The following is a 22,564-nucleotide window of genomic DNA, read 5'->3' as shown; positions in this document are numbered from 1 at the left end:
CCTAAGCAAGTTACATCCGTTAAGCACACCCACTAAATATCAAATCAATTGTATAGAACAATATCTTGAAGCAAATGTGAATAGCAGGGGGAGCAGATTGCAGCAGAAGTTTGTCGTATCTGAGTTAAGTCATACTGTTAGTCTAAAGAAACCACTAAGCAGGTAACACAAGGCAGGCATTGTATGCTCCTGATAAAACCATAAGACAGACTGAAAATTATCTCCTTAAAAATAACTGGTTTTATTCAAATTTTATTTTAATTTGAAGTAAACAGAAACTTAACTTCAAATGTGTTGAAACTTATTTTAAGCAAAGGAAAAATTTTGTTATGACATCCAAGGCAAGGAAATAGTAAGGATGCTGGGAACCACATTTTTGCTTGGGGATTAAAAAAAACAACATGCAGTGACATCAACAAGTAGGATCTAACTAAATTTTAAAAATAAAATATATTGCAGCTCCCCATGATCTGCTGCAGACTTGGAACTTGTGAAAATCAACCTAAGTGAATTACTCACAGGAATGGCTGAAATTTAATCTATTTCAAGTTTGTGAGGTTGTTTTGGTTTTTTAAATTAGAAGCTGTTCACAGTACTGTGTAGGGACCTCAACTTATTTAATGTCAAGTAGCTAAAAAATAAAAAGTACTGTATTATTTCGAAAAAGAAATGTTTACTGCCAATACAACAGCAACACTTGCAGACAAGTTTACAGCTCACTACCAGCCCAGGAGCTTTCCATCTGTGTAGCAGATGTACAGATGCATGTAGTAGTAACACAGAGGATATTTAGGAATAACTAGTTACTCCGTTACCCTTTCCCCCCTTCACTTCTTTTGCTCTCTACAGAGGAGCACGGCGTTAGGGGAATGCGGCCCCTCTCAGGCTCGGGGGAAGCCGGTTTAGCCCTCCCCGGGTGACAGGACACCGAGCCCTGCCCGCCTCCACGTTCGCTAACTCGAGGCACTTGGGTCGAGCTGCCCCAAGCCCTTCTGTTCCCCAGAAGGACAAGTTAAGGGCCCTGCTTGAGGAGAAGGGCTTCACCCGCACCTCGGACAACTCAGGGCCGATGCCGCGGGAAGCTGTCAGGCACCTCCCCCGACTCTCGATGGCCGCTCCGGGCGGTCCCCCCTCAGCGCTGCCTGCTCGGCGGGGCCCGCGGCCCGGCTCCGCCGCTTCCAGGCCGCCCCCACCTCACGGCCCGCCAGAAACCGCCTCACAGCCGCCGCCCCACCGACCCTCTCCCGAAGGCGGGCACCGCCCCCGCTACCCCGCGCTGCCATTTTGGCGCTACCGACACCGCCCCAGCCACCGCCGTGCACGACGCCCGACCGCCGCCGCCCCGGCAGCACCCGCTACCGTTACCCGCCGGCCGGCCAGCCCACGGCCCCGGCGCGGCCCGCCTCCGTCCCCTCCTCCTCCCGCCGGCCCCGCCCAGCAGCGGCGGAGAGGCCTCCCCGGGGAGCGGCAGGCGGTGAGTGGCGGCGGCGCTGCCCCTCGTGGGGCGGGGCGGGGGCCGCGGCCGGTGGGCGGGCCGGGGCCGCCCCGTAGGGTTGCGGGCTCCCGGCCGGGCCCCACTTGACGCCCAGCCGCCTCTGGAGCCGCAGAGAAACTTACTGCCGGGAGTCCGCGCTGCTGGCTTTGCCCTGCCGGGCTCGGTGAGCGTCTGGGGCGGGGACCCTGGGCAGGACGGCCTGAGCTGCCAGCCTCCCTACCTCCCTTCCCCCCCCCCCCCGCCGCCGTGCTCCGGCTGCGCGCCGGAGCTTCCCGGCCTTCCGGGGTGGCAGCCGCCGTCCGGGCGTCCTCCAGCCTCCCGGGGAACGAGGCCGAACAAACTCCGGCTCGCCCGGCCCGGTCCGCCCGCGGGGAGCGGCTGGGCGGCGGTGGCTGCAGAGTCACCGCCGGCAGCGAGGCTCGGCCGGCCAGGCCGGCGTCCCGGGGCGGCGCGGGCCCGCGGGTGGCCCCCGGCTCCTCCTGCAGCTCCCGCTTGGCTTCTAAACAAGGCCGGCCTCCCCCAAAGTTTTACGCTGCCTCCCATTCCCAGACTTTTAGAAGAAATCCTAAAATCAAGTCTAAGGGCTGTCTTCTGCTCGCCCTAAACCTGCGGTTAGTAAAGTTGGGGGGGCCCTTTGTAGATGACTGTTGGGACGGCAGTATTTTTGCTGGCTACTTAACACCGAGGTAAGTGTTTTCCTGTTCGTCGCACGTGTACTGGAGAGGTGCCTTTGCTGCCCGGGTCCCCTTTCTGGGAGGGGTCCGCCCCGACAGAGTCGCGCAGTGCGGCGCGTCCTCGGCCGCCATCGGCCGGGCAGTGGAGCGTCGGCGTGTCTTAACTCTTCTCCTTTCAAAGCGCTAAGGTCAAGTTTAAGACCAGATGCAAAGTAACTTTTGTGATTGTATAATGGTTAAAAATACTCATGCTAGTTTACTGGGAAGGTATTTTAATCTCTGTGTTTTCCTAGGACTGTCTGAAGGTTGAATGGAACTGTGTTGGTTTATTTATAACTTGATGGAGAAACATAATACAGACATGCATTTACTTAATAAAATATTTTCTGGTTTAGGGAAGCTTAATTTTGGCAAGCAAGTTGTCTAAATTACAAAGAATATGTTTTACAGTGGTAATCTTGCTGGTACTTTTAGCATCCTGTTGTGATTTTAGTGTCCTTTAAGTGGAAGTAGTGTATTTTTGTATTTGGCTATACTACTTCCATCTTTACACATCTTTAGATCTGTATTCTGAATGTACAGAATTAAAAAATACACTTTGTAGCCAGAGATCTACAATGTTCCTTGTGAATTGCTTAACTTCGGGAAGTTGCTCTTAAGCAGCAAGAGTTACTATGTGTTTTTACACCTTGGTAGTACATGCATACCTTGCTCCTTCCTGCTGTGTAAGAGCTGAGCTTTCAGTAAGCACTCTTATGGAAGTTTACTGATCTAAGAAACTTCTTACTGTGGAACAGAAATCCACTCATTATTTAGGAGAGGGCTTACAGTGGAAGTTAAAAGGCCTTGTCTTGTAAGGAATTGTAAGACCTTTCCTTCCCTGCCTTAGTATTTTTTTGGTATAAATACTATTTTTTATAAAATTGAACAGTAGTTTAGTAGTAAGTAAAGTCGTATTATTTTGTATCATGTGTATTTCAATTGGAAATGTCTATGAAGAGCATCTTTAGTGATGTCCCTCTCCTCATTTCCAGTGGCAGGGTTCTAAATCTTCTCCTTCTTTGCATTCTTACCTTTCTTGTCTTTCTCTGTCACCTGATTAGGTGGTGACTGTGAACCAAGACCATGATATTAAGTGAATTTTTCTATCATTATAGACATGTCAGTACTGTTCTGTAAAAAGTTGGGGGCTAGTCTTTATTTCTTGCATGTGTAAGTAGAACATTAGATTCAGGTAAGTTATTTATATGCAGTATTTACAGGATTGATCATTAATTTTAGTGTTTATCTACACTTGAAAAATCAATTCTTATTAGGACAAAAAGGCAGTCACTATTCTGGCACAATGCTAACATGGTCAGTCTACTCAACAATAGCTGCTCATGCTTGAAATTATTGAAGAATGTATAAATACATCTTGAAGTTGCTATCAGCCTTCTTGCCCTTTTTCTAGGCTTTTTGTTCAACTAATTATACAAATATATTCAGATTTAAAATTTTTACTCTGGTTTTACATTGTAACCCTATTGTCTGATAATTAATCATTGTTATCTTCTTTTGCAGCTAAAATGAATTCAGATCCTGATCCCCCCTCAAGTCCCTCTCACCCCCAGCTGCATCTTGGAAGGTCCCAGCTAAATGCTGCTGCTGTGAACCATAGTGAGAACAATCAGAAATCTGGACCATCTTCAGGAGATACTGCAACTTTTTCTTCTTCAGTTCCTGGCTACTCCCATAGCAGGGAGAAAGTGGAAAAAAATGGTAAGTATGAAAGCAATTTTTATACAAAATTGACGTATGTTAAACATTGGGAGATTATTGTGTGTATATGTATTCTAAAGAGACACTGTAAAGTATGAAAATAGATTTCTCCAATTTCTTTTAGCCTGTTGTTGTGGAAGATACTTTTCTTCCGCAGCTTACTTTGGGCATATTTTTGAGTTTTCCCATGCAATTTTTCTTATTTGTACAGAGCAACAGGAAAGAAGTTTTTTTGAAAAATTGGCAGGAAGAACTAAATGTAATTTAGCATAATATTAAGGTTTTGATTTAATTTCTTTCATTGGCTAGATCGCATGCTAACTATAGCTTTAATATGAATTCTAATGTGGATTAATAGATACTACTGTAATGTAGACTGAGGGAATAATAACCTGATATATGAGACCAGAGCGACAGAAAGCAAGTTAAGATTAGCAGGCAGATAAGAAGTTGGATTAAGAATCATGATACACTTTGAAAGGCAGAATGATACTTTTCTTCCCTCTCACTGTGAAACCATTGAATTTCAAAGATTGTGAAAACTGATGGGATGAGAAATGTCTCATGCAAACAGTGGAAAGAAAAAATACCTGGCTCTTGCATTCAGCTGCTGAGTTCCAGTTTTAAATTCGGTTATCTAACACTTGTGCAAGAAGGTCTGTGTTCAAGGTCTAGCAAAATTACTGCTCTTTAACTTTCTTTAAAACTGGACTTTTGATTCTGAAACTGTTTATGAATGTAAGGGTATGCACATAAACATGAGTCACTCTATTGAAGGTAATAAGGCTATCCAAGAGTTTAAAATTATTAAATGTGTGAATATCTACATGGCACGTATCTGATGCAGCTGAGCTCTGCACATAGTTCAGGCCAATATTGTGGCTGTGTTAGCACATTACTGTTTGCATCTAATTCGAAATTGACTGTTGGAACCTTCTGGGTTCTTTGTTACTAAAAGGCACATTCCAGATGGAGGAGAATTTTTTTTTGATACCTGAATTTCTAACATGCCTCATTACCAACTTTGTCATCTCGCCCACTTGTAAAAGAATTCAGAGATGATGGAGGATTGACACTTGTAACATTAATTACATGATTATTAATTTAGGATAAGTGCTAACAGGTATGTTTTCTTCCTTTCTTCATTCTCCAGTTTCTTGGTATGCTTCAACAGGGAAAGAATAGCAACAATATTGGGAATATGGTATGGAGTTATCTTGGGCTTTGTTATAATATGATTTGAAAGAGGAAACCATGGGTTTCTGTTGGTGGTGCCCACATTCATACAAGATTCTGAAAATGAATACAAACTATCAATCTAGTAGTGTTTTACACGAATTCTGTCAGGTATTCTTCTCTAGCTAATTTGGAGACTTTCCTATTCTGTATAAATATTGGACTTTAAAAATCATATTGAGTTTTGTCTTAGTTCTCTTTATAGGCCTGTGTATTTACTAATGATCCCTATGCAGTTTTGCATTAGAGATGTCTTTGAGCCCCTGTAAAAGAGGACTTTCAAGCATTGATGTATTTCTCCATTTCAGTTGTGACTCATTCCTGATGACTTTAAATCTCTTCCCATTATAATCTTCTCAGTGCCTGGTGCCACTGTCATTGCCCTTTCCATTCCCATCTTAATATACGCAAGTGTTTAATGCTGCAGAATGAGCTACTGTTGCCATCGTACCACGCTGGAGTCTCTAACAACCAAGCTTTTAGTGGATATAGATACCAAATGTGTTTGATAAGATCATGTTTCTTCATCTAGTATTTTCTTATATGGTTATTTTAGATTTATGTCATTTGTCATAATACTAACAGTTTCTTGAACTGAAAACTCATTTAAAAGAAAGGAAGCAGAGAATTTTTCTCCCACCTGCAGCAGCATTGGCCATCAGAACTTAAAGCCAGGGATTTTAGTAGGACTTCAGAAAGAAATACAAATAGAGAGAAGTACAAATTCACAGTCATGTATGTGCATGTTGAAACAAAAATGAAAAAAGCGATGTCTCAATCAGAAAATTGGCACTTCAGCAATTTTCAAAATATTTTAACTGACAGAGGAGGTATTCCTTGGCATTACTAGAGCCTTTATCAATAAATAACATTCAAGTTGCTGATAGGTCTAGGAAGAGTGAAGGATCTGGTCTCTGAGCCATGGCTTGTTGTGGTCTGGTTGTATGAAAGGACATACGCACTAGACCAGATGTTCTGGGAAGGGCTGTGGCGACTTCTTTCTTAGAAGGTTAAGAAGTCAGTTACTTTGGATAGTCACTGTGTCACTATGATGATGACTAAGTCTGAATGACATAAAAGAGGACAGAAAAGACCAGCACATTGCTGTACAGAAAACTTTCTCAATAAATATTATTAAATATGTAGAACACTATTCTTTATTGGTGACTTAAATATCTTGCACAGAGTTCTACAAACTTATATTTGTAATAGAAGTATTTTAATTTTTAATAAAACAGCTGTTATTTCTGTCGGAGAAGGAGAGATGTACAACATCCATCTCAAATACTATCTTGAAAGGCAGGTCTTCCTCAAGCCTGTCTACCATATGCCCTTCCCACAAAGAAGGTTACTGCTGTCCTGGGCTGCATTAGGCAAAGCATTACCAGGAGGTGGAGGGAGGTGATCCTTCCCCTCTACTCGGCACCAGTGAGGCCACACCTGGAACTCCCCAGTACGAGGGAGACATAGACAAACTAGAGAGAGTCTAACAGAGGACCACTAAGATGATGAAGGGACTGGAACATTTATCCTATGAGGAAAGGCTGAGAGCTGCATCTGTTCAGCCTGGAGGAGAAAAGGCTCACGGGGATCTTATCAATGTCTGTAAATATCTGAAGGGAGGGTGCGAAGAGGATGGAGCCATCCTGTTTCCAGTGGTGCCCAGTGACAGGACCAGAGACAGCACAAACTGGAATAGAGGAGACTCCCTCTGAACATCAGGAAACACTTTTCTACTGTGAAGGTGACCAAGCACTGACGCAGGTTGCCCAGAGAGGCTGTGGAGTCTCCATCCTTGGAGATACTCAAAAGCCATCTAGACATGGTCCTGGGCAACCAGCTGTGGGTGGCCCTGCATGAGCAGGGGTGTTGGAGCAGATGACTTCCAGAGGTCCCTTCCAACCTCAACCATTCTGTGATTCTTGAAATATTCTTGACAATGTATCTGTATTTCTGATCTGTGCTTTTTCTTCCAGTCTCTACTAATATATGCTGTGTTTAAGTCTATAGCATCAACATGAATGTGAAGTAATTTATTTCCTGGAAACACCCATCTCCTGCAGCATTATCCATATCTTGCAGCATCATTCAGCAAATTAATGAATGCCCTGGCTCTGACTCAGTAAAGCACTTAAACATACACACATCCTCAGCTGCACAGGTACTTCATTTAGATTGAAGTCCTATACTGTAGGTTTTTTCTGAGCAATTTTTCAGTCTATCTTCTGCTAATGTATCATTAGGTAGTGTGTGTCTTATTCCTTGTATAATTCATTTCACAAAGGGAGGTAACAGTGCTTTGAGAATTTGTTGTGCAAATCAAATCTGGATTTAATGAAAAAAGCAATATTCAGTTGTTGAGCTTGAGATGATTTGTAGATACTGGTTTTGTGGCTTTAAAAAAGAACAGGAGGGTATTCCTATTTCTACCCAAAGCTGCTGCATTCTCAAGAATACTTCTGCCTATATAAGTTTTTGGGGTTTGTGTGTGTTTTAGGAATGGAATAAATATCAATATGTCAACTCATATTAAAAAATAAATTAAAAAATTTAAAAAATTGTTACTCTTTCAAGGATGTTCCTGGACAGGAAGCTTATTCATGAGCAAAGCATATACACTACTAATTAGGGCTTCTGAAATTTCAAAACCATTGAGTCATCAGTATTCATGTAAGCAAATTACAGCAGAGTTGCCAGTTGCTTAAACAAAAAACTTCTGCCATTATTTTAGTAGTCTGTGCCAAGAGGAACATGGTGTATATAGCAAGGAAGACCAGTGGCTGCTTGCTGATGAAGTCTGGTGATGTTTGTTGAAACAGACTAAGACTCAAATGTGGACTGAGAGCAGCCCTGTGGAGAAGGACTTGGGGGTATCAGTGGATGGAAAACTGACTATGAGCCAGCAATGTGCACTTCCAGCCCAGAAAGCCAGCCGTATCCTGGGCTGCATCAAGAGAAGTGTTGCCAGCAGGTCGAGGGAGGGGATTCTTCACCCTCTACTCTGCTCTTGTGAGACCCCACCTGCAGTGCTGTGTCCAGCTCTGGTGCCCCCAACATAAGAAGGACATGGACCTGTTGGAGAGAATCCAGAGGAGGCCATGAAGATGATCAGGGGGCTGGAGCACCTCTCCTATAAGGACAGGCTGAGAGAATTGGGGTTGTTCAGCCTGGAGAAGAGAAGGCTGTGGGGACACCTTAGAGTGGCCTTCCAGTACTTAAAGGGGATCTGCAGGAAAGATGGGGAGTGACTCTTGATCAGGGAGGGTAGTGATAGGACAAGGGGTAGTGGCTTTAAATTGAAAGAGGGTAGATTTAGATTAGATAAAAGGAAGAAATTCTTTGAGTGTGGTGAGACACTGGAACATGTTGTCCAGAAAGGTTGTAGCTGCACCGTCCCTGGCAGTGTTCAAGGCCAGGATGGACGGGGCTTTGAGCAACCTGGTCTAGTGGAAGGTGTCCCTGCCCATGGCAGGGGGATTGGAACTAGATGACCTTTAAAGGTCCCTTCCAACCTATACTATGATACGATCAAATCCCCTAAGACACTTCTATACCTCCCAGGTGCACAGGCCCCTCAGTTTCTGTCCAGCTGCTACATACCCTTTTTTAGCATCTCTATTTCATCCACTCTATACATCTTCCTTCCTTCAGATACAGCTCTAAAGCAATGAGAAAAGGTATAGCTCGGATGAGTGCTCTGGAGGTCCCAACACTGGATTCTCCAAATAGGCTTAAAAACATCATTCTTGCTAGTGGAACCATTTCCTCTACGTGTACACAGAGCAGAGCTAGGAAAAAACACCTTCAACATGTTCACTTAGTTAGCATGTGAGTATCTCAATACTGCTGTTATTAATGTAATATTAGTTTTTGGAAAAGATGCATGAATCCACACTCCAGGTAAGCGGTCTTTATTGCTGAGCTAGAAAGTAACTTTATGTGGCCTGGTGGATGTTTCACTTTTGATTCAGACATAAAGCGGAGTTGAGAGAAACTTCTCACAATACGATAGCGATCAGATACTTGCCTGGGATGTCTGGATTCAAGTAACTGCTTCAAGTCAGCCATAATGGTAACCTGAACTGGACTGACTCTCACCCCAGGTGAATATTTATGGTGCTGCAGGTTATTTGAAGCTGTTACCATTCCTTGTAAAGCTGAAATGCGTTCAAGCATGTAAAGTGTCTTTTAAAAATTGACTGTCTGCTAGTCAGCAGGTAAAAGAGGACATCCTAGGATAATAGAGAAATCTGGGAGGTGGTGTGTTATAACTTTTTTTATATGTGGATGAAATAGATTTTATTTTTTTTTATATCATTCATGTACATTTGCTAGCCAGTAAGGTTCGAGAGGGGGAACCAGGTAGGAATTCAGAGGCAAGAGTTTGGGAAGTTTTGAGAGCATTACAAAGCTAAGTTGCAGTACTTGAAGAAACATCTCTTTGGTTAAGGAAGTAATTTTTGTTTTGTCCATGTTTTGCTGTTAAGGAAATATGCACAAATCTCTTTCTAGAACTGAGAATATATGGGGAAGGTATTTGTACAGAGAGCTTTGCAGACAGAAATCAATTTCTTATGTTTTGTTTGTAAACGTGCTGAGTTCTGCTTGTACTTAGGAAGGTTATGAGGTTGTTTTTGTATCTCTTGGAAGAGAATTGTTTTATAAATTGTGTGACTTAAAATTTATAAATAGTACAAAAAAATTCTTCTAAACAGTTTACAATGCATTGTAACAATGTACAACAGTGTCTCCATCGCATTGCTAAATGATAGCTAACGAATAGTGAACCTCTCTAATTTACAAATATTTTCCGAGTGTTAGCCTCTTCCACTTAAGGTTACAAAGAACCTTTGCTTCAAAGCTCTATTTTAGCACTTCTGTGTCTTCATTTTCTGGCGGTTTGCTTGTACAGGCTAACTCTTGAGGCAAAGTGAAATATTTGTGCAAAGCTTGAAGAAATCTCAGAAAAATCTTTGATTGTTGGAAGGGGAGGATTATGCCTTGAAGTATTAATTACTTCATAATTTATCTGTCAGTTTATTAATGTCCCTTCAACTTTACCTGTAATTACTCAGGCTCCTGGAAAGCTCATTTGCCAAGCATTGCTGTGGGGGAGAAAAGATTCTATCCAAACAAAAGTTAATGACTGTGTTTTAAGGTAAAATTTTGGGACATAGTCAAGTTGGTGCAGAACAATAGGAATTGGCTTTTTCAGATCTGCTACTATTGTTATCAATAACATGCTGGTGTTTTTACCATACATGGGAGTAGGATTGGACCACCCGTTTATTTGAGGAAAGATTCTCCATCTTTGCCTCTTTCACCATTTGAAATGCCTAGATGTTTTCTTCAGCTAATAACAAAGATACTGGTAACAATTTTTGCATTCACACAATGAAACAGATTAAGGAAAGTGCTCTAGCTCAATCTTCCTCCATTATTGTTTCGGGGGGGATAAATTTCCTAATCTGTGTTAGTTTGTGATAACAAAATCTTCATTCTAGCATAGTCCCAGGGTGTTAGAAGGGTAGAAATGAGCCGCTGACAGGTAGAAGGGGAAGAGCTGTATTCACATTAGTAAATCAGGTAATGAAATAGGAGTGGCTCTGTGCTAAGGACTCAAGGTTCCTGTTGCACACATTTAAAAAGTTAATCTTGTGGTTGGAATACAATCTTTCAATTTAGTTTCCTCCAAAAAGAATCCAGCATGTATGTTCCACTGTGCAAACAAAATGCATTAAATGGGAACAGTTGGAAAGTTAAAAGCACATTCCTCATCTGAACTATCTCTCAAATATAGTGCATCTGCACTCATCAGCAGCATGAACTGCTAACTTCTGGAGATATTTTGCAGTATTATCTGGAAGTACCTAATACCTGTACATTCATCTTCAAATAAAACTCCAGCAAATCCCTGTTACACTACAATAATCAGGGAGAGACTTGAAACTTGTGCTGCTAGAGGGCCCCTTGCAGCAGCAGGCCCACTTCATTGCGAAGGTTGGGAGGTGAAACTCAAAACAGTACACTGGAAGATAAAACCAATCCTTTGCAAAGTCACTTGATTATTAGAAGTGCTTACTAAGCAAGGTAATAAGGTACTGTGGACTTGCAAAGCAGTCACGATGGGTCTTTTTTAAGACCCATTTACTGTATTTTGACAGTAAGCTAATGAACTGCTAGAGTGTCTGTGTGGTGGAGAGCTTAAACTGCAGAATTGCTGAAATTCCATTGAGCATTGTGCAGGTTGTTAGGATAACTTTAGGTGTTCACCTACAAAAATATGTGGGCTTGGTGAGGTTTATGATCTCAACTCTTTCTCACATTGCTTTTCTGCAGGTTGCATTTCTCTTCCCCACCCCACCACCGCACTTTTTTTCTTTTTGTTGGGGAAGGTTAATAATGATGATTATCAACTGAGAAATAACAAAAAACTTATTTTTAACAATTTAGTTTTGGAAAATGTTAGATTTATCCCAGCTCATCCAAAAAGAATTTAATCAGAGATGCCTGCATAGAAAAAGCAGCAGGGCTGTCTCATTAGTTGTGTGTAAAATTATTTTAATGACTTTAAATGATCATTGTACAATCATAGCTGTGCTAGAAAGAAATACCTTTTAAGAATCGTTTTCCCTCCACTTTTAAAATTTATAGTCCCTATAATATCACCCTTAGTCTTCCACCTACATGCCTTAGGGTTTTTTTACTGTTCTCCTGACAGTTTGCCTTCATTTTGTGGGGGTGCAGAAGATGTTCCCTTTTCAATTTAATGCTATTTGATGACATGCAATTGTGGTGTGACTAAGACTATTATCATATCTACAAATGCATTGCTGCTGCCAGAGAAAGCAGAGTTGAGTCCTACTCTTCTACACCTCTGTAAACAAATGTTATTCCCTTCTCTCCCGTCCCTGTTATCACCTTTTAAAATAGAATGCCTGGCAATGTGTGCTAATATAAATATTTTTTAATTGTTCTTGGGGCAAGTAGGACCATTTTAAGCTCTAACCATGGAAGTTGAGGTGCATAGAAGAAAAAAATGCAATGTACTCTGAATTGTACCAAGCCCTTACTTTGCAGTTAAGAAAAGAATCCAGGAGGCTTCTGAATGGATGAAAGGATTCAACACTCATGGATGAGCAAATAAGCATCTGAAGTTAATAAAACCATTTATCAAAACAATGACATTTGTTGTACAAAATATTTCTCCCTCTCCAGTCAGTTCCTCTGTTTGTGTCATTATATTCTGTATGTACAAATCATGCTTATGACATGAAGCTTAATGCCTGCTTTTAAGTGGAATGTCAGTCTTTCCAGAAACTTTACTCCTACATAGGTACTGCACACGATACCGCTGAACTTTTGGAGCTTGTGGAAAGTGAGTAGGAGGATTTCTCTAGAGACTCATACTGGTTCTGCTGAACGCTGAAAGCTCGACAGTACAATCCAGTGACACACAAAAGCTATTAGAACCTAAATTTTTGTCACAAAATGTACAGATCAACTTTTTCTAAAAGCACATTGATAATAGACAATTTACCTGTGGATGAACAGTTTAAATCTTTTTCCTGAAAGAAGGAAATCAGATACCTTTCCCTTTGGAGATATGCTTACATAGCATCTTCTAGCAAATGAAAGGATTTTTATTTTGTCATTAATATATGTATGCCTTTGCTCCTAAATGTGTCTGAGGTTCTAGAAAGCTTATTTCATAGTGAAAACAAAATCTGTAATAAAAAGCTGTGTGCTGTTCCCTGAAAATTTTGAATTTGGGTTTTGGTTAATTTACCAGATTTGTGTTTACAGAAGGGACTTTTCTTGCAAAAAAAATCCTGTGTAACACTGTATCAGAATTACCACCATAGACTTCCAAAAGGGACTGGAGGTATTATATAGAACATGACTCCAAAAGACGTATCTTCTAGGGAGATTTTGCACAACATGTGTTCTGCTGTATCTGTTTTGGTTGATACCCATGGGCAGGCACTCCCTTAAGCTTTCATTTTCCTACTTTTTCTTTGGCTGTTTGTTGTTTGAACACATATGCCTGCATTATTTACTTCGTATGTGCATGCAGTCTTGTTGCTTGCTTCCTAACTAATGTTATAAAATTTTCATATTTCAACATTCTAAAACTTTCTTCGTAATAGCAAATGAGCTATTACTGAGAATCTGCAGCTAGTATTTTTAATTGTGAACTTCTTAAAGCAACTTCATTCAGTCTTCTAGCAAATTAACTGCTTCATGTTCGTGGCAGGCTGTTATTTCTGATGTTTCAGTCCCGGTTTGTTTTTTTGTTTGTTGTTAGTAGCCGAGACAGACCAGATGGTTGCAATACAGTCCTATCATAGTTTTGAACTGTGTAGTAAGACCTCTACTGACTTCATAAGAAGCTATAACAGCTTCTCTTTCTGGCTGTACCCTAGCAAAGCTAAATATTGGATGCATAGAGAACAAGACTGATGAAAGCTGAGGAGTAGGAGAGAGAACTCTCTTATAACAGTGGTTTGAGAATCCCATTCAGTTGGCCAGAGACAAAAGATGCCAATGCTTCAAAGCAGTCTACAAATACAGTTTTTGCAGGTGGGTTGTCTTTAGCAGCTGGATGCTTGTTTTTTAAGAAGCCAAACAGTGCTTTTTAGCTTTAGCTTTATTCTACAGAAGGCATTGAAGTCCAGGGGACAGAACACATTTTGGGGCCCTTAAATGCAAACTGAGGATGAAAAATTAATGTTAAAAAATGACTGGCTTCCAGCAAGCTAATTTTCCATGTGGATGTTGATGGTAATAATTAAGGTGATACGCATCCTTTCTGTGCACCACCCTAACTTCCTTTGGGACAGGATTTATAGCATGTTCTTGAGCTGTTACTGGCTGTTTCTTTTCCAAGCTAATCCATTGCTGAGTTAGATAGCTACAGTTTAATATAAACTCTAGTTTCCCTGATGAAACTTGTGACACAGAGTGCATTTATAACTCTGAACTTAATGATAATAGAAGTTTATCTGCAAGTACCACTTAGGCACTTTTAGTAATGGGATAAACTTTACATGTGCTTCAGAGGCATGTTTTTGTGGAAATCTCTAGACATAAAAGGTAAAATAAAAATCCATCTTCAAGTTCATCATAATGAAATTAATGGAAGATGCTTTTTCAAATACAGTAACTAATCCTGTATCTGTCTTTTTCTGTGTTACTAGCACTGAGCTGTTTTTTTCATAAAATGGTGTGTTACAACTCCAAGGTTTTATTCTGAGTGGTAATGTGTACAATGATAAGGTGTCGTCTTGATTTGCATTTACTGCATTTCATCTGGCCTTTTATCACTTAAATCAGTGATGAAATCATTTTGCAGGTTTTATTTTGGGGTTTTTTGCAGTAATTGCTTCTGAGGTGTTTTTGACCTGAATAACACAGAATCATCAGCAGACTTTGTCACCTCTGTTAGCCCCCTTTTTGTTTTCATTCACACATAAATGCATTGAAAAATATAGACCTTATTGTATATCCCTGTGTGCCTAAACTGATAACCTTTTTCCTGGGGGAATGAGAGCTGTGTATTTCTATTCTTTTTTATTTCTTAATCTCTTACTAATCCATGTAACATTCTAATTTGTTTAGAGGACTTCTGTGAGATGCCTTATTCACTGCCTTTGGAGATAGAAATACAAGCTGGATCTGCCTGTCCTCCAACCTTTTGACTCCTTTAGGGATGTCTTATGTCAAGGCTTCTCACACAAGATTTTCTGATTTTACCCAGTATATCTTTCTTTGCCCTCTCCATAGGGTAAAGATTGCTTTTTTTCTTTTACACATTTGCCTTCTGTGGATATCAGATCTAATGGTCTCTGTTATCATGTACCTCTTTGGTATCATCCTTGCTGCTTTCCGTTTCTCAGTTTTAAGTGAGGCTACACGCTGCTGTATATAGTTAAATAGAACACTTGGATAAACAATTAAAAGAAACTACAGCTTTAAACACAATTAAAAGAAACCATAGCTTCTTTGTTTAAGTTTGAGATTCCAGCATAGGAACTTCTCAATGCTGTTCCCTGGCAGGGAAAGAAAACAATCAATCAAACATCTTTTAGTAAATCTTCTACTGCAGCTTTCTCTTTTTTTTTTTTTTTTTTAATATTCAATTACCCTTGAATTTTCCATAGGCCCTATAGTCTGCCTGCTAAGCTTGCTGCTCCTTGTGTACTTGAAAAAGCCATAAAAAGGTAGTAAGAGGTTCTGTGTTGAGTTGTTCTCCAGATCTTTTTCTCTTAATTTATCATGGTGTATCTCTTCAATTCGTTGGGGTTTTTTTCTATTTTTCTTTGTTTTGGCATAACCTTAGCTTTACAATGATGCATTCTTATTTCTGAGAACTTTCTTTCTTTTATTTTTTTTCAGTCTGGCTTTGCTTTTAAATACAACTCTAGCAGATTTTTTGTTTCTGACACTTCTATCTGGGTACTAAATCTAACTTGCTGTTACAAGAGTGTAACCTCTTAAACTAGGTTTTATGCATTGCTCATTTAGAAGCGAAAATTGTTTTCTGCCTTTTGGTTTCTCTGATTAGTTACCTCATTAAGTTATTTATTAAATGTACCCAAAAATCTTATTGTGATATTTTTGAATGTGATACTTTCTGAAAGGGAGTTGAGATCATTATTGCTGCTTTCTGAACTTTTTGCTGCTCTGATTCTTCTCAGTGTGTCTTTAGTCATGTTTATTCAAACCAAAAAATCAAGGAAACTGCATTTAAAATCCTGTATTTAAAAAGAACCTGAGATTTGGAAGATCCGTTGTGAGATTGAGTATTTATCGTTGCTTGGCTCACTTTACTGACCCACCCGCCTTGATAGCAGTTTTCACCTGCGGCAACTCTCAGATCTTCTCATGAAATGGTAAAAATGTTTATATACTTTTCTGGGTGTTTATTCAGTGAGCTTGGAAGCGTGTTGCCACTGGCTAGAACTGAATGGATCAGATGTGTTGTGTATACACTAAACTCTTCCTTCAGGAACACTTCCTGTACTAATAAAATGGGAAAGCCAATCCAGGAATCTTGTTTTATATCTTGTCATCTCAGATTCTTTGTTCTCCCCAACACATGGGTTTTTTCCTCCTCCTCCTGCACATCCCTGTCACTTTTTATTTCTGAACCCAAATGAATGCTTGTAGTTATGATCATATAAAGTGTGTATGCCATATAGGTTTTCTTCATACACTTAGTGTGGGCGTTGCTTAATGCATTAATCTTTTGTTGGGTAGAGTTTCCATGTAGCTTTAATATTCATTTGTAAAACCTGTAATTTCTTTTAAACTTATATATTTCAAATGAATACTTTGTCTTCATTATTGCTTCCTGTCTGAGAAACTGCTTTCAGTTTTCCTTTTATCCTGTTCTCACTAGGTTTCTACTGTTCAAAGCACTTGGAAGTGCCTGGCTTGTGTTTATGTCAAAAATGATTTATTGTGCATGATGACATAATGGTCTTGGGGCTGGCCCCCAATAACTGCGTGAACAAGTAAAATCTTAAGCTCAAAAGGCATAAGAGACTGTGATCCTATAAAATACCAGGTTTTCACTTTGGTATTTCTTGTTCATGGTCCTTCCCCTCTTGTTTTATCTAGAATTCAGGTGCTGCAGCTGTGATTTAAGAAGAAAGCTGTGTGTGCCTGGCATGCAGGTGATAAGAGTTAAAATTCCCTTGTCTGGGTCAGTCCACTCTGAGAGCTTTGATGTGTTTGTGCTGGTAGGAAAGTAAATCAACAAACACTTTTATGAATCAACATGCACTCTGTTGATGACTCCTCTATGAAATAACTTTAATAGATTTTTTTTTTTTGAAGGAAGGCAGTGATTCCTAGCAGTTAGAAGAGCACTTAAGAAATTGAGGTTGTTTTATGTCATGGGTGTGTGTGTGTATGACCCACTCTGTATGTGTATATACAACTAGAAATCTTTCCTTACGTGAAAGGATTATCATTTATGTGCCTTTAAATATTTTAGAACTCTTGAATGGAAGTGTCATACACAGTGTCATTTAAAACGCTACTTTTTTTTTTGAAACCATGTTTGTCTAAAGTGTGTATAAAACATTTTGCTAAATATGTCATCTAACACTTCACAACAAGTCAGTCTAACTAGAATGATGTGTTTCAGTTATGTATGTTAAGGGTATTAGAAAGGTTGGGAATCTGTTGCATCCATCATTGATTTGTGCCAGAATAATGGGAAGGAAATTTTATAACCCCAGTGTACTCTGGTTGTCTGTAAAATCTTTTGCATTGAAAAGATATCTTATCTAGATTGTGTAAGTCCATTCTTCAAAACCTTGTATGAATGTTGTAGAGTTTGTTGGTTTTTAATCCTTGATGTAGTCCAAAGATGAGGCTTATACTTGTTAATCAGTGATGGCATCTTCCTTTTGTGACTTAAAAATGTTAAGCACCGTTATCTTGCAATCTCACTTGGACTAAATCCTACTATGGATTAACTGCCCTTTTGTCAATTTAATTGCTAAATTTCAGAGGTGAGGCACAATAATTGAATGCTAACATAGTATCACATAGTATTCTTTTAAGAACTGAAAAGTTTCCTTTTGCCACATTTCCTATTTCTGGCCAAAACCGAACAGAAACAGTAAAAGTGCCTGCCTATGCTGAAATGAATGCTAAATTTCCACTTAAGCCTATAGCAGCAAAGCTGGATTCAGAATTTGAATCTTGTACGAAGTAATGTATAAAGTTTCAAAAACTAAATAGCAGTCTTTAGTTTTCATCAGCCTGTCTACAACCTACCTATATAAACAGCTGTGTTTGGACTTCTGTATTCGGATTATTTTTCTGGAGTTGTAAAACAGACTTTACTAGTAAACAAATGACTAGTAATGTTTTGATAGCATCTTTGAAGTTGATCAGCTAATAATATGCAGCTTTATCTTACTCTTGTAAATGCTGTAGGACTGTGAAATGCATACAAGCCTTTATGAATTTCATTGTATTGAGTCTTTTTTATTAAGTGCTTTAATAAAGTAGGTTTTAAGTAACAGCTTTAACCTGTTAAATGAAAAGCCTGAGTTCCAAAAGTGGATATTTCTGTAGCACTTCAGAGGTTTAAATGCTTTCTGTAAAATGAAGACATGAACACAGCACACTCAGAAATACATCTGCTTCATCCTTTGCAGATGACAAATCTTTCTTTGTTTCTCACTTTTTTTTTTAATGGAATGGAGAAAATTTAAAGGATAAAATATCATTTCATATCTTAAGCTTAACACTTAATCACACAGAATAATAAAAATAAAATATTTAGATTTTATTTGTAATGCCATGATTTCAATATCCACTGAATAATTTGTGTTGAGTGACCCATCTGTGAAGGCAGAAGAATTAAATTGTTTTGTAAATTAGGAACTGAACCACAGGGCAGCCTGATGACAAACTGAGGTTTACACAGGGTCTCAGTGACAGGGTAGGAACTACAGCCAAATATTAAGTACTAACCACCCTTCTGTGTCCCTGTCCTGTATTAATTTGTTGTATGCATGCTATGCGCCATCTAAAATTTGACTGCTTTCATTTGAGTGACTGCAGTGCTTGTGAACATTGAATAACTGATAGACATCATTGGCTTATATAAATGCACCTGACACACAACAGCTAGTGAATTCTATTTTAATTGTCATAAAAGATGCATGAAGTATTGCAAGATGAATGTTCCTCTCTTCTGGAAATTCTTATATTCAAGACAGTGTAAAATTTGACATTAAATAGACATGAGTTTTTAGCAAAGCTGGAAAGTAAAAGCTTCTACTGACAGCATTTCCATTGCAATACTCTTATGTGGGAGGAATACACATCAAGACATTTTCTGACTAAAAACACGCTTAAGAACAAGGGTGATAAGTTACAGATCACCACTTTTTGTAGTATTTTTATGGTGGGTGCATTTACTCTTGTATAGTATTTGTTCTAGTGTTGAGCTGAACTGAAAGAAAGTGTGTGTTGTCCATCCTTGTTCCAAAACACACTTTGACTATGTTTTGGACCTTTTACCTTCAAAGACTGACCTAAATACTTTGAGAAAGTAAATTGATATGGCAGCCACACAGCATGAGTTGTTCACGCTTTATCCTTTTACTTATCCTCTTGCTTATCCTTTAAGCAAAGGAAAAATATTGCTAGTTATGGGAACACTATGATACTAAAGCTATTCTAAGCATGATCTTGAAAACACTCCACAACCTGCTCTTCCACCCTTGCCCTACAACTACAGAACCAACCCACAGACATAATTTTAATTAACTTTTATTTATATTTATAGGTCACATGTGAGAGTACATAGAAGTGATAACTGGGTGGGAGGGATTGGGCAACAGGTTGAAAATAACAGCAGAAAGCATTTCTTTCCCGTGGCAGTGAGCTCTGTTAGAACAAACATTTCAACAAGTTTGCCCTGCAATATCAGCATGTTTTATCTTTTTTTCTCAGTGAAGGTGGTAGTTGGACTGTAGGGCTGCACATTTTTGATTTTTCTTTTTTGCCATCTTCATGAAGAACATTATTTACATGTTAATCTGCAATGTGATTGCAATAAAGTAACTATATCGTGGTGTAGAAGAGCAAAATGGGAATGCTTTAGCAGCTTTCTATTGTAATAAGTGTTCCTGTCTAGCAGACATTAATCTGAACAGGAGATGGAAGGGGTCAGTGCTATACTGTGCTCCAATGTGTGACAAGTGGAGCAGGAGAGAAGGGAAGCTACTTTGCCTGTATAAGCTGCCAGAGAACCACTCTTCTTATTAGGCTTTATATCAGTTTAGCAAACTGCTTTCTATAGTTTGCTTTTTTGTGTGTGTGTAAATTCTGCTGAATTGTCAAACGCTAACTTATGAATGGTGCCTCCTATATTGGTTTATCCATAGCATCACTGAAATATTTGTGGTGGTCTCTTCTCAACATGTAGAAAACCCTGGACAGGAAAAAAAAAAAAAAAAAAACAAAAAAAAAACCAAACCCATAGCCAAGACTGTTGCTGCAGAAATCTTGATGCAAAGTTAATGAATGTGAAGACATGGGAAGAAACAGAAAAGTACTGCCTTGCCCAACTTTTTTCATTTGGGTGGGGTAGATGGATAAATATTATGTTTCTTTCAAGCAATATGCTCTTTCCTGTAAGTTCTTGTTTAATATAAGCAGAAAGCCCTCGATTGATGTCTGTTGGTGTAAGTGGTGCCATCTGGAAAACAGGCTTCTGACTTGTTTAGAGTTCAATTCTGTTGGTTATACATCAGAGCAAGGAGATTAAGTGGTTAATTTTGCTGGGATGCTGTTTGCCTATTTTACAATAATATTTTTACAGCTTTCTGAAAAGACCCAAGTACTAAATGAAAATTATTTTTCATTATGTGCCTTGTTTAGCCAGACAACACATTATAATCTGGCATTAGTATTTTTCCAAGTGGAGCGTGGCAGACAAAACTGTGGCATGGTGAAGGAGAAAACTTACTTCATGGTTTGCTCTTGTTAAAATACATCCATTTTAATGAAAGTGTTGGCTTGTAGCCTATTCTTGTTTGGAAATAGTCCCAGTACCAGGGATGTTAAAGAATGTAAGTAGCCCTGTTCTTCTTGAGGTTATTTGGAATGGGCTTTATTTCTTCCTTCCTCCTACCTTTTGAAAAAGAGTTGATACTGAATGGCAGCTCAGCTAGCGGGGCTGCATACCAGCTCCTCATGTTGTTGCTGCCCAAATTAGGTAGAGACTGAAATCTAAGTTTTGAGTGGATGCCAGAAAGCTTCTCTCAGTCAGTTTCCTACACTTGGAAACTCTGTTTCCTAACCACAGTTTCGTATGCTGTCTGTGCCCTCAGTATGTAGCTACCAAACATCACAGTGTGTTTGGTGACCTTGTGAGGTAATGTGTTACCTACGGGTCAAGCTTTGGTGCTCACTGAGTCTGGATCTTCCTTTCTAACTACAATTTTAGGTTGGCTGGTAGAGCTGTTACTCTGAATCAGTGGTCTGTTGTCCTTTCTCACACTTACCCAACCTGAAGCATACAAGTTGTATTGATTGTTCTCTTTAAAATTCTTCCAAACTAGTCTATGAGAAGTCATCTCATAAAAAGTAGCAGTTCTGGCCTTTGTCAGCTTTTCCATTAAACTTATTTTTCATTCATCAAGTAGCATGCAGCATGACATTCTTTACAAACACTGGATGTCAGATAAATATCAAGATTTTTTTTTTTATGATTGATGGTGGAGCAATATGATGCTTTTGAAGAAAAAAATTGTTTAAGTCTGTGTACAGTAGATAGGAAAGGGGAAAAAATAAGGTGTGAGTGTGGAGCTATACACAAAATAGTGAGGTTTATAAGGTGTAATTGTTGTTAATTTCTGTTTGCTCCAGAAACTGAGAAGCTGAGCTTTCAAAGGCTGGTTAATTTTTCAAAACTCTTGAAAAGGCTCTACTAGTAAATAAAGAGGCTGCCCGGTGAAAGACTGAAGCGCTATCAAGAATAAAAATATTAATAATACAAAAGCTGATCCATACTATGTGTTCCACATGTGCTCATATTTATTGTAATGAATATTCTTCTATTGAGAAATAAATTCTGTAGAAGTAAATGAGAAAGTAAACTGTATGTGTCCTCCTGTGGCAGATACCAAATAACAAGTGATGATAAATGTGCTGAGATGGAGGAGTGTAAACATTGTAATGAGTTAATTTCTACTGTTCTTGCAAAACCCTCATGTTGTATTTTTTTAGATACAATCCTTTAATTCTTCAACCACATACAACAATGTTGTAGAAAATACTTTCAAATATTGCTAGTAAACTATTTTCTTTATCAAATTAATTTATAGAGGGTATGAAGGAAGAACCTGAAGTGCTCTTTGAGGAACTGCTTGAGAGGGCCAAAGCTGGAGAACCAAAAGCACAAACAGAGGTAATTTTACATGCTCTTTGTCCAGTTTTGTTTGCTCTTAATTCCAAAAGTAGCACTGCCCGCTGTAGAACTATTATCTCTTCTTTAGTTGAACTGTATCTGGTTTGGTTTTAAACTATTCAACTAAAGGTGATGCCAGATGGTTTCTTCACCTTGAGAAATGCTGCTTGCTTGAGTGTTACTGGCTTCAGGTCCAACTCTTGTGTAAGCCTTTAAGATTCATATGGAAATGGAGAGGGTAGGCTGAGAGCATGGAGAAACTACAGAACTGCTTTAGCTTTTTTTTTTTTTAAATGCATGTGCTAAAGAATTACTTGTGGAGGTGTGCAGATAGGGCCTGTTAAATGCTGTTAGTTCAGCACTGCACTATATACAAAGGTACAAGGACTCTTAGGCTAGGCTCTGTGGAAGAAGCTGCCATTGAGGTGCTTTAGCAGGAGCAGAGGTTAG

General features: G+C 39.4%; 1 protein-coding gene across 3 annotated transcripts in view; it reads left to right on the top strand.

Moving 5' to 3' along the window:
* Window positions 1–1,512: 1,512 nt before the first annotated feature.
* Window positions 1,513–22,564, top strand: part of WFS1 (wolframin ER transmembrane glycoprotein) — a 34,863-nt gene continuing 13,811 nt past the window's right edge. Inside the window, exons 1-4 of one of the 3 annotated variants that reach the window (XM_074822063.1) lie at window positions 1,519–1,658; window positions 2,045–2,181; window positions 3,733–3,930; window positions 22,032–22,114. In XM_074822063.1, the coding sequence (XP_074678164.1) occupies window positions 3,738–3,930; window positions 22,032–22,114 (276 nt within the window). In that variant the 5' untranslated portion in view covers window positions 1,519–1,658; window positions 2,045–2,181; window positions 3,733–3,737. Of the gene's footprint in view, window positions 1,659–1,709; window positions 2,182–3,732; window positions 3,931–22,031; window positions 22,115–22,564 lie in introns of those variants that run through there. The other 2 variants (XM_074822064.1, XM_074822062.1) reach the window with 2 other exon arrangements.

Source organism: Strix aluco, chromosome 4 (assembly GCF_031877795.1).
Source record: "Strix aluco isolate bStrAlu1 chromosome 4, bStrAlu1.hap1, whole genome shotgun sequence".
NCBI classification, from domain to species: Eukaryota; Metazoa; Chordata; class Aves; order Strigiformes; family Strigidae; genus Strix; species Strix aluco.
Note: the sequence above shows the minus strand (reverse complement) of the source record. Positions and strands in the feature narration are given on the sequence as shown.